The sequence below is a fragment of the Neltuma alba genome, unplaced genomic scaffold, assembly GCF_004799145.2.
Source record: "Neltuma alba isolate B1F8T4 unplaced genomic scaffold, ASM479914v2 tig00013075_pilon, whole genome shotgun sequence".
In the NCBI taxonomy this organism is placed as follows: domain Eukaryota; kingdom Viridiplantae; phylum Streptophyta; class Magnoliopsida; order Fabales; family Fabaceae; genus Neltuma; species Neltuma alba.
In genome coordinates, this window is record NW_021637408.1 from 28,374 (window position 1) to 40,618 (window position 12,245).

Consider the following 12,245-nt stretch of genomic DNA (forward strand, 5'->3'; position numbering starts at 1 on the left):
ATGACAGAGAACGTCCCAGTTGTTTCGTCCAGAGGCGATAGGAAGGTCACAGAGAGGAACCGAAGAAGCCATATGAGGGCTCTTTACTCCAAGCTCAGCTCACTCGTCCCTCGTCAAACCTCAAGGGTACTTAATTCTTTTAATTTACTTCTATTTAATCATATATCTTTCTTTTTCTTGTTGTTTGTGACTTGGAATTGTTCTGAATTGATCTGTAGTGCAGGAAGTGGTTTCTGTGCCGGATCAGCTGGGTGAAGCCACGAACTACATAAAGAAACTTCAGATAAGGTTGGAGAAGATGAAGGAGAAGAAGCTCAACCTTATGGGGACCGGCAAGAAGAGAAATGCTAATGAGAGCCTAACTAACAATAGTAGAGGAATCATTAGGGGGTCAAAATCGCCCAAAGTTGAGATTCACCAAATGGGTTCAGCATTAGACGTTTCTGCGATCACTGGGTTGGATTGCCAGTTCATTTTCAACGAGTTCATTCGCATTCTTCACGAAGAACAAGCCGATATTGTTAACGCCAGTTATTCAGTCGTTCAAGACGCTGTTTTTCACACCATACACTGTCAGGTGAGCAGTTAAATAATCAAATTTCCTCTGAACCAACCATTTATGATCTTCTCTTTAGTTCATTAAAAACCCCTTTAGATTTTACATTAAAGCCTTAAAATTAGCAAGTGGATGAGTTAGTATAAGCTAAAACTAGCTCTTAATGAGACCTTGGGAGACCAAACTGTGTTAAAATTTCTCTCTCTAATATTGAAGAGGATTTAGGACTGTGTAATTATTATGCATAGAGCTGATCGATCTGGTTTTGTATTAAATGTCGTTCAGATAAGTGAATTTGGAAACAGATCTGAGAGGATATCGGAGAGATTAAAGCGGTTTGTGTACGGTTCTGGTGCTTTTTGAAGAGAATGGCAATGTCTGCACTACGTACTCTGGATTTTGATGATCAGATTGTGAATAGCTTGTACTTTAGTTTGTAATTATACGTAATTTCGTTCGTACTGTATCTATAAACTCATATGATCTTACCATACCGGTACTTTATTTATAAATTATAAATAAGGTTTTATAATTAAGAATGGAGGTATGCAATAGTTTCCATTGTCAATTTGTCATCATCCGCTGATGGATCTGTGCTTCAGCGTGCGGATCTATATTATTACATATTGTTTATTGTTGTTCAGATTCTGCAGCTTCTTGCTATACTTCCTGGTTTATTACATAGATAGGGAGACTTGAAAATTCTGATGGAATATGGTCGTTCTAATTAATCAGCGTAAAAAGTTAATTAACTAACCAAACGTGTTTCTAAATATCATTAAACAAATGTTCTTGTCTGTTTAGGAACAGAGTATAGGAGAAAAGTATACTACCTCCATTTCTTATTATAAGAGTTTGTTTAACTTTCAATTTGATTTAAATATAATATCCTAATGTACTTTATCTTTCATATTTATTTATTTTTTTCAAAACAGTCCTTATAGCAGTTACACATGTTAAAGGTTTTATTAAATGATAATTCTAACTAATATACATGATGGGCAAGGGTATTTTAAGAAAGACAATACTTATTTATAACAAATAACTAACTCAACTAATTTTTTTAATCTCTTCAAATTAGTTAATTAGGTTTTATATTAAGGACCAAAGGTAGTATTTAGGAGGAATGAAAATTAATTAAACACAAACATGATGCCAGATATGGAATGAAAATGAATCGCATTGCAAAATGTTTGCAACAGTAACGTTTTTGCCCACAAATGCCCTTCTGCTGGAAATCGTTTTGTTGACTTTCTATTTTAGGGGAAAAAATAATTGATGTTAGAATTTAATAAATTTAATTAAAGGCAATATAATATTGGAAAATGGTGATAATTTTTTTAAAAAATTTTTAAGAACATAAATTATTTTTAAATAATACTTAATCTATATGAAGTAGTCAAGTGTGCTAATTTTGCCTATTGCCATAAGAAAATTAGAATATTTTTCATTGTACTAATTTTTTCACCATTAAACACAATTTTTGTATATTGATTTAGTCGTAAAAAAGTTAGTTTTATACCTTTTTTCCAAAACTAATGCGGTTTAAATATATTTATTCTCATATTAATAATAAAAGTACATTGTTTTGTTAAAATCTAGCATAATTATTTTTGATATATTATAAATAATCTTACAATCTCATCACATGTAAAACACTAGCTAGTTTCTCCTACATATGTTGATTTTATAATGAAAAAAATCAAAATAATAAACGCGCCATGTAACTTTACTTGAAGGTCAGATTATTCATAACTGCAGCTTTCAAAAATATATTGATTATTTATTTTTATAACTGACATAAATTATTTAAAAAACAAACTCTCACAAAATAATCCCTACAACCCATTTGTTTAATTAAACATTTAAAGATCTTACATATACATATATAGACATATAAACACACACTATCTTTTATTATTAATATAAAAACTGGTTTGACTTTCAATTTAATTATAAACATAAGACCCTAATTTATTTTATTCTTTATATTTATTTATTTTTAAAATAATTATTATAATAATTGTATGTATTAAAAATTTTATACTAATATATATTATTAACAAGAATATTTGAATCGGGAAGGAAAAAGTGGTCACGTGCAAAATAAGGATTTGGGCTGGCGGGGGGAATTTATATGAGGATGGGTCATGTTGATGACGTAGGGTAAGTGACGCCATATTATCTCTGTCACACCTCACTTGCATTAATATTTTTTTTGCCAGTCACATGCATTAATAGCCCAAACGAAAAACGTGTGATTTATCTCCGTAAAGAAAAAGAACGGTTGAGAGGGCTCACATGGATAGAATCAAATTATCCTCTCTCACTTTGTTTATTTTCTTTAATTCTTTTTCCTCCCAACTGTATCCATTAAAAAATAATATTCTTTCAGTCAATTATTTTATAATATAAATTATATTATAAAATAATTCTTATATTTAAGATTGGAAAAATAAATAACAATAATGGACACGTGGAAAGTGAGCCCCTTGTGTGATGTTAACAAAACAAGCACGACGTTGGGTGGCCTTGCCTGCCTCTTCCGTCGATCCCTTGCCCGCTAAGGTGGCAACCATTAATGGCGACTGCTCGGGTGGTCCCAGTTGGATTTGACCCGTACCAAATTTTTCTTATTCTTCTTTTTCTTTTTTTAAGGAAAAAAATTATGGGACCATATTCTGATAACACGAGGTTAGTTACAAATGAATCAAACACAGAATTTTCATGTCATCGGGTTATACAGAAACCGCAAGCCACGCTGATGAATGATGATCTGCGAGGTGCATTTAATAAAATTTCCATAGGATTCGCTTTTAGTTATGGTGAGAACATGTTAGTATGTGCGCTTGTAGGGTCCTGAACTTGCGTAAAACCCAATGTGTCAATAAGGACAGGCAGTGAATTACTCGTCTGATCCTATTTATAAGGTAGATATAGAATGTTTTTCTCGATCCTATTTATAAGTTATTTAATTAAATTTTTAGTAAGAATGTACTATTTTGTCTTTCATTTATTATAACATAACTGATTTTTTTTAATATCTATATATTAAATAAGGATAAAGTTAAAAAATTGTTATATTTTAAATGACGATTAATATATTTTAAGGTTTTTCTTCGTATATATAAAATATATTAAAAGTGTCTTATAAATAGAGTCAGAGAAATAACATGTGATAATAACTACTATGTTTGCTGTATCTGAAGACGCGCACAGGTAATGCACAAATACCCTTCTTTAAATTTAGCTAATCCAATTAATTAGCTCCTTTGTTTTGTGTGTGTTTTAGAATCTGGTGGTGCGCGCAGAAGGCAGGTAGCCTCGCTGCCGGATCAATCAGTTCAAAGCTCAAAGACGGGTTGCTGGGGAGGCAACTATATATCATGGCAAACTTGGCAGAAGATATAAATAATAACTAATTAAGAGGTAGGTAAAATAACGAACTAGTACTGTATTCCCCTAGTCTCTTGGTCAAAATGTTTGCAATATAAACCCATCAATCCCTTCAAAACTACCCAAACATTTGCTTTCATTCACATTGAGTATGGACTACGGAGTATATATGATAATGTGAAAAGTGCTATTCAATATTCGTTTCAGTTCCATTTTGAGATAAAAAAGTACATATGAAATCCCCATTTCACACTAATTTAATGGCCATGTGCTTTGTGCGCAGAGATGTGGTCCTCTCTAAGTCTAGACGTACCCATCCTTCCAGAGTCTCTCCTCCCTCTCTGACTCTGACCACTTCATGCTAGCTCTCTCCCTCTTCCACACAATCGTCTCCCCCGTGTTTTGCAGTTCACACAGTGATAAATCTCTGGTGTGCTTGGTTTGAAAATGATGGGAGAATACTATAAAAACATTTTTATAAAATTCTTAATATTCTTTTCTCTTTAATTTTTTTCATCCAAATCAAGGGAACCCAATCCTTGGTTTGCTCTGTCCCTTTCTTGGCATTAGAAAATAGAATTTAGCCATGAATTCTTCTTTTTTTCTTCACAGATTAGGATCCGCATATGCCTACACGCGCACGCGACAATAGCCGGGTAAAAGGCCATTGGCCAATTTTTGGTTCCAAAATGACAAAGTTAGTGATGGATAACTTCTAATCATTGATAATTTAAAAATGGGATAAGATGCTTAAATACTCCAAAAGTATCTATGAATAAAAATCCAGTATTTGGATTTTTTTTTTTACTCTCATATGTCCTGAAATTTTATTTTTATAGCACAAATACTTTGACCGTTATTCTTCGTTAAGTCTGACCAGTATTTTTAACAGTCAAATTAATGAAAGATAATGTTGCAGGGCATAATGCTGGGAAATAAAACTTTCAGGACATATAAAAGCAACAAAAAAAAAAAACTTCCAAGTACCCGGTACTCTTTCGTGAATACTTTCAGGGTATTAAGCATCTTATCCTCTTGAGAATTACATAAAACTTCTCCTTTTTTGTTCTAAAAAAACCTACACAAAAAGAGAATCCAAAGCATCTAAAATAATCAATATGATAATAAATAAGATAAGATTATTGATTGAGCCTGAAAAAGCGACCATGTGAGATGAGTGATGTAAATGGCTGTGCATGTAAAATAATGATTTAGGCATCTAGCTTGAGAAATGTGGTTAATTACACGGATATGTGCTCCATTTCATGAAAATGGAGTAAGTTTTCATCTAGTTATTCCTCCCATAGATTGATACTGCAAATCTGTGAAACATGATATAGGGATTTAATTCACGGGAGTTTCATATAATATACATGCTTTTTTTCCCCCTGGCAGTGCTTGCCTATTGAGTGAAATCCAAGATGATCATTGACGAGAAATGAGGCTCTGATTATACACGCATATTCACGTACATATGTATATTGCATGCCAAAATAAGAGAGAACTTAGGAGTGTTTGGAAATACGAAAAAGCACTTTTAAAAGTATTTTTATGCAAATCAAGATAAAAATTATTATGGCAATACTTTCGCATACTTGTTTTGTATGAGAAAAATTATTCTTAAAATCATGGTTTGGCTCTTACTGAAACACTCTATTAGTAATAAAGGGAAGGCCCATTCAGATTGGACTCATCAAAGAGTAAATATTAATGGGCTTCAAGGTGAATTGGGCTGCCTCCCAACTGCCCCATTGATTTATACACAGTCACTTTCATCGGCCCGTGAGCTCATCCGTGATCATATCCAACCAAATTGGGCTTCTGTTGATCCAGGATGGTCCAAGTGCCACCGTGTGTGTGTGTGTAGATGCTTTTGGGCTTTTGATGTAGTGGTAGTTCTGAGAAGCCCAATTGGAAGGATGCATTTTGATTGGTCTGGATTCATCTCTGTCTCGGATGCCAAATTGAGCTTCCAAACAAGGCAAATTTCTTTTCAGCTCCAACGGCTATTTATTTCACCGAAACTAGCTGGTGAGTGACCACTTCCCAACGGTTCCACAAAACGTGCAATTATTATTCGCTCTCTTTTTCACATGATCGCAATCCTTTATCATAGGAAAGGAAGACTCGTGCTTTTAACCAAAAAACAAAAGCAGAAGGAAAACTCATGCGCACACTAGTACCTTCGTATTACTTCAAGTTTCATCTCACAACTCCCATTTAAAGTAGGTGCCACTTCAATCAAAAGGCTCTAGCAAGTCATCGATCAATATATATGTGTATGTATCCCCGGTCTTAATTATAAGACGTTATTTATAGAATACAAACAATGTTTTATAATTAAGATTGAAGAAATAAATTTGTTTTTGGCCTGGGCAGGGCCTGATCAAAATGCAAGATAGATGCCTGATTAGTAATTAATCAGAGTGAATCAACTGCGTTCAGAAGATGATTCTTGAAGAAGATTACATGGAATTAGGGTGTGTACGTGGGAGTAGTGAAGTGAAGTGACGTGATGTGGTCGTTGCTTGGTCCAGAAAATGAAGTGGGGTAAGCCCCCTCATTATTAATCTCCATATCACCGCCATGATGATGAATACTTTCGGCGCTCATAATTCTGGAATAACTAATAAGCTCTGGGTATCTAATAAATTCGTTTCAAAAGGGCCGAAATCCCTCCTCGCTTCTTTATTGCTTGTTGCTCTTGCTGTCGCTTCCCCTACGATTGAGCTACATAGTAAGCAAGCTTACAGGGAGAAATAGTTAAATAAATGAATCGGAACTTTGATTTATCTTCTTATCGTATGAGAACAAAAAATCAAACCCAATAGCGTTACCTTAATGCTTGGGCTCAGGTAATTAAGTTTACTTGTGGCAGGCTGCAGGAAGAATCGCCTCTAAGAAAGAGAAATGCAATTAAGTTCCAATTCCTTGGATCGATTTGAGATAATCCTATGTATATATTATATTCACTCAATCCCTGCCTATGTGGGGTTCAAATCTTTTGTTCTGTTTCACAAATATTATCTTACTTCCAATCATAAGTATGCCATATAGTTTATACTCCTCCGGTTCTAAATATAAGACTCTTACATTAATATAGGGGTCTTATATTTAGGATTGGAGGAGTAATACAAAGATGTTACATTTAGAAACAGAGGCAGTATCTCATTTTCCCAGTGAGAGACTTGCCATGATTCTCATAGGTTAGCCATATGATATTAACACCAACGACCTTATAATCTAATGGTATAGAAATTCATCTACAAAAGTGAGAGGTTTATATATATATATATATATATATATATATATATATGGCCAGACAGAGAGGTTATATATTTAATCCCCCATGACATCAGATTGTTTGTCCTTTTTTTTTGGGCTAATTCAGTACTTCTTGCCATGGGGCCACTGCGTTTTAGTACCCAAAGACCATATTCCAAAACATCTCTTGCAAAACATCAGCCAAAACCAGCTAACTTATTACTACTCACTTGCCCCATTTGTTGATCCCCCCTTTCTTAAAAATTCTGTGATAATATTAATTAATTCTAGGAATCGGGATTCCATTAATTATAACTAACATGCTCATTGACTGATCAGTATATACAGATAAGAGACTCATCAGGCTCAAGAGTCTTGATCATTGCACTTCAACCTATATATATAGCCATCTAGCCATCTTATATATTAATTTTGTGATTCCGCAGGCTTTCACATGTCTGCTTAGAAACATGAACAAACAATGACTCATATATGATCCAACACGTAAGAGTAGAGTTTTGTATTATTCATAAAATAATAAAATTAAGAGTGAAAAGGCATGCAAATTACGCAACTACAGTTCAGCTGAGACTGAGAGGAGACAGATGCGAAGCATGCAAACTGGAGGCTTCATAAATGCAGATTGGAGTAGCCACCAAGCTTCACAAATTTAATATATGTGCTTGATTATAAACTATACGTCCTCTATATGAGTATTTATCCTTGTATATTGCATTCTCATTAATTGCTGCGTCCTTCTTAGCTTTTTTTAGAAGCAGGCACAGATCTGGCTGGAGTTTTAAATTCATTTTCGTTTATTTCATCTTTAGAGATATGGATTACGTTCATGTGTGGGTGGACAAAACTTGGCTCCTCATCTAGTTGACCTTAATTAATTAATTATCGCACGCACCTCTTCATTGTTTTCCTTTCTCTCTTCTCATTATTATTTGTCATCGATTTACAGAAGCCACGGATCTAGGAAAATCCCATAGGGATCCCCAAGTAAAGGAAACTATGGATCAATATAATAAAGCACATCATGACCCATTCATAACCTTGGATCCTGGTGAGATGAAAGCTTCTCTATAAGATAAAGAGTGTAGATTTGATCCCACATATGGACTGTCCTCGTTGATTTGGCTGTTGGTGTCTGCTCCTTTAAATTAGTAAAACGTAACACATAACGGTGATGCCTTTTTTAATATACGTCAATATTAAGTTAATTATTAGTATGCGTTAATTAAGATATTACTAGCTCCCATTCCATGGATAGGTGATGAAGGATTTTTAGTGTTTGCTTTGTTTTTAAGGTCTCCTTGTATCTTTTTTTTTCCTTCTTACACATATATCATTCTATTGGAAACTAGGGGTGTTCAAGGCCGGCCCGTCCCGGTCGGCCCGTTCCGGTCCCAGTCTTATTGGGACGGGACGGGACAAACTGAGACGGGATAAAAAAGGGATCAGGACGGGGTCGTCCCGTCCCGGTTCATTTTTTTTTTTTTAATTTTTTATCCTATTTATATAATATCATTTTTTTCATATTTTTTTAAGATTTGAGATTATTGTATGGAACTATGGATATATTTATTTAGAGTTTTATATTTGTTAATGATTTGAGATTATTGATGATTAGAATTTTTAGCAAGTTTTTATTGTTTAAAAGCTTTTGTTTAGAGTTTTTAATGATTATTATATGTAATATTTTGAGCTTTTGCTTAAGAGTGCCCAAACAAATAAAAAAGAAAATAAAAGATGTTTTTATAAGATTTAAGCCCAAAAAAATATAATTAAAAAAATCAGATTTTTTTAAAATTAAAAAAAATTAAAAAAATACTTCGGGACGTCCTGGTCCCGTCCCGTCCCGACCGGGACTGGGACAACCCTGGGACGGGCTAGGACACGGGACAGATTTTCTGTCCCATTACTGTTCATCAAGACGGGCCTGTCCCGGTCCCGATTCGTCCCGTGAACAGTCCTATTGGAAACAATCCCATTCAAGACATTATTAGACGCTAAATATGAGCATCTCTCTCAGTGGATAGGAATTCATGTAGTTCTTTGTATCTCTGTATGAGTATATGTAGTCTTCGGTTTAAAAACTCTGAAATTAAACTTGTTATGTCCTTTTTTATAGGTATAGGTATCTTTCTATTGGAGATAATTCTATTTAAAGTATTGAAATGTGGGCACTTCTCTGGGATTTAAATCTTGATTCATATGTTTGACTAGATTTGGTAATTAAATTTGTTATGCTATTGTAACGGATAGTTACGTACGCAAAGAAAAAAGTGAAACCTTTGCGCTAGCCACCGACAAGAACTAATAGTGTTTGGGCAAGAAACGTCAAAGACCGTTTGTTTTTGTGGCCCAATAATTGTCCTTTTTACTCTCATCTTTGCTTCCAAACACAATAAAATAGTATCAAAGGTGAACAATACGAACTCATAATTATTTAGCCGTTGTGTGCCAAATAGAAGGGGAGGGAGAAAATTCTTTAACCGTTGGACGAAATTTTAGATCGTCATTTATTAATGTAAAAATAAGATACATTGTTAATTGAAATTCGTTCCACATTGCTAATATTTAGAGAATTTAATTTGCGATGTTCATGGGTAGATACAGTATATCATTTCTTAAAAATATCTGGTTATTCAAATCATCATGACCTTGCCATATACTGCTTTTCAATTAATTATTGGCTGTAAGAAGTGAAAAATGGCTTAAGCTTTTTTTTTTAAATTTATGTTAGGAATAATTAAAATCACGTTTTGAGCCACAAATGTCAGATATCCTCTACATGTCTCCCATGAATCCACCAAAATATTAGTAAGAGTAAACCTATCCAAAAAATAGATTAATATGAGTAAATATTAATATGTATTTTATGATACATTTAAATTATAATCACTCTTCTTTCTCTTGTAAACCTTGATCTCTCCCACGCACCTTTTTTTTTTTTTGAAAAAAAAATCCTAGTTTCAAAATTCAGGTTTAAAAAATATGGATTCAATGTGTTGGTGATTGATAATTAATTAACGTACGGTCAGATTAAAATTTTAAAATGTGGAAGGAATATTTTTAAAAAAGAGTGAAGGGATATAAAATGTCAAAAAAAAGGGTGCAATTACCGAAGACCTTGGGAAACTTCTAGGCGCATGGCGAAGGGGGCAAAATTCCAAATATTGGGTTTTAATCCTCCTATGCATGTCCTGCTTTTTCTGTCTTTCATTGGCCTTTTTCTGTTTTTTTCCCCCTCTATTGTTTCTATTTTAAGGGGCAAAATTATATTTAAAGATTGTGATCTTCTGAAATTTATAATGAAAATTTTAGAACTCAATTTAGTCATAGCACACCAGGAAGTTATAGTTAAAATTTTTGACATGATAAGTAAGCCTAGGAATTATTAATGTAAAAAAATTAAATTTGCGTCCCATTTTTATACCAATCACTTTTCATGCTTTTTTGAAATTATCACGGGAATTTCTTGAAGTTAAAGTATAAAAAAGATCTAATCATTTTTTAAATTAAAAAATATCTCTTCCGGTCATTAATATAAGACTTTATTTGATTTTTATTTTGATCTTAAATATAAAACCTCAATCTATTTTGCCTCTTACCATTATGCATTTTTCCTAAGGTAGTGCTCTTAATAATTGTAGTTCTAGCTGATACACTTGATTAGTGAGGATATTTTAGGAAAAACAACATCTATTTATTACAAATAACTAATTTAACTCATTTATTTAATCTCCTCAAATTAGTCAACTGATTCTTATATTTAGTATATGAGGTAGTATAAATTAAGTCCAGTAAGTCTAATAGTCTGTAATTTCTTAACACATGAACATTTTGATCTACTCATGTTTAATCCTCAATTTAAATTTTCAAAGTCCTTCAATGTGAGTTTTGCAAGGCCTTTAGGTGTAATCCTTCTTCTGTTTTGATCCCAAGTATATGAATAGAAATATGTAATTAAAATTGTGGCAAAAAAAATTGACAAACCAAAATTTGTGTTTGAAAATATTTTTAAAAAAATACAAGTTTTGGCCAAAGAGCTTGAAAATAGACGTAAGATGGCAGTGGTCGCTTGCATCCTTGTTCCTTATGATGATGTGCACCCGACACAAGCTTATCCCTATCTGCCACTTTCATGGTTTGCCCGACCCTTTACAAAAGCCACGGCCACTTTTTTTTTTTTGGGGGGGGGGGGGAGGGTTTTAACCAAAGTTTTGTTTGGTTAATATGGAGATTTTTATGATGGTAACATTACACATACACAATTTAATATTTTAATAATTGGAAATATATTTTTTATCTCATATTTTAACATCTAAATTCACTTTTTATCAATGTAAAATTTAAATATATTTTATTCAGGTAACAATATCTTATAGTCATGATACTTCTTATGCGCATGACATTAATGGGTGACCTTAAAGAATTATAAACTAATTTGTTGTTGCAGTATGAAGGCCAAAAAAATTTACAATTAGTCAAACATAACTTTAGAATTTGTTCTAATGCTTAAAAGGTGCAAAAATAACAAGCATGGACAATATGTGTGTGTGTGATGCTTATATTAGAAATGTGAAGAAGTTCAAAAAGAAAACTGCAGTAATTTTGTTTGAGAAATAAAACTTAATAATTAATCACTCCTTGATTTAAAAAGCATGAACAATTAATTTCTGATTTTTTTTTTTGGAATAACACATCTATACTATTAATTGACCTGTATTATAGTATCAAAAATTATGTTCTTCTGACACATAATTGCAATATGAGGGAAAAATTATAGGTGCATTATTGAAATAAAAATTTTCATACACACACAGACATATAATATGCAATCATTTAAATTCAAATGGTTTCACAGAGAAATATGAGGTATGTTTTTTTTTTGGGGGGAAAAAAGTGAAATTTTTTTTAGATTTATTTTTTCGAGGGGACTTAATTCTACAAGCCGGTTTAGTGGATAACTCGCTATAAATGAGCGCCTAAATCCGCACTTGAACTTCATCACTCCCAC

At 32.9% G+C, this 12,245-nt stretch overlaps 1 protein-coding gene across 1 annotated transcript; it reads left to right on the forward strand.

The window, feature by feature from the left end:
* On the forward strand, nt 1-1,018 carry LOC114734084 (transcription factor bHLH162-like). Its single transcript, XM_028921591.1, has 3 exons — nt 1-126; nt 224-577; nt 842-1,018. The coding sequence occupies exons 1-3, from the start codon at nt 1-3 to the stop codon at nt 917-919; spliced, it is 558 nt and encodes a 185-aa protein (XP_028777424.1). The 3' UTR covers nt 920-1,018.
* The last annotated feature ends 11,227 nt before the right edge of the window (nt 1,019-12,245 follow it).

Excerpts from the sequence above, each read along its gene's own strand:
- LOC114734084 (XM_028921591.1), top strand. The coding sequence starts at position 1 with ATGACAGAGAACGTCCCAGTTGTTTCGTCCAGAGGCGATAGGAAGGTC. Across the intron at positions 127-223 it reads TCCCTCGTCAAACCTCAAGG|GAAGTGGTTTCTGTGCCGGA; the intron begins GTACTTAATTCT and ends TCTGTAGTGCAG. Across the intron at positions 578-841 it reads TTCACACCATACACTGTCAG|ATAAGTGAATTTGGAAACAG; the intron begins GTGAGCAGTTAA and ends AATGTCGTTCAG.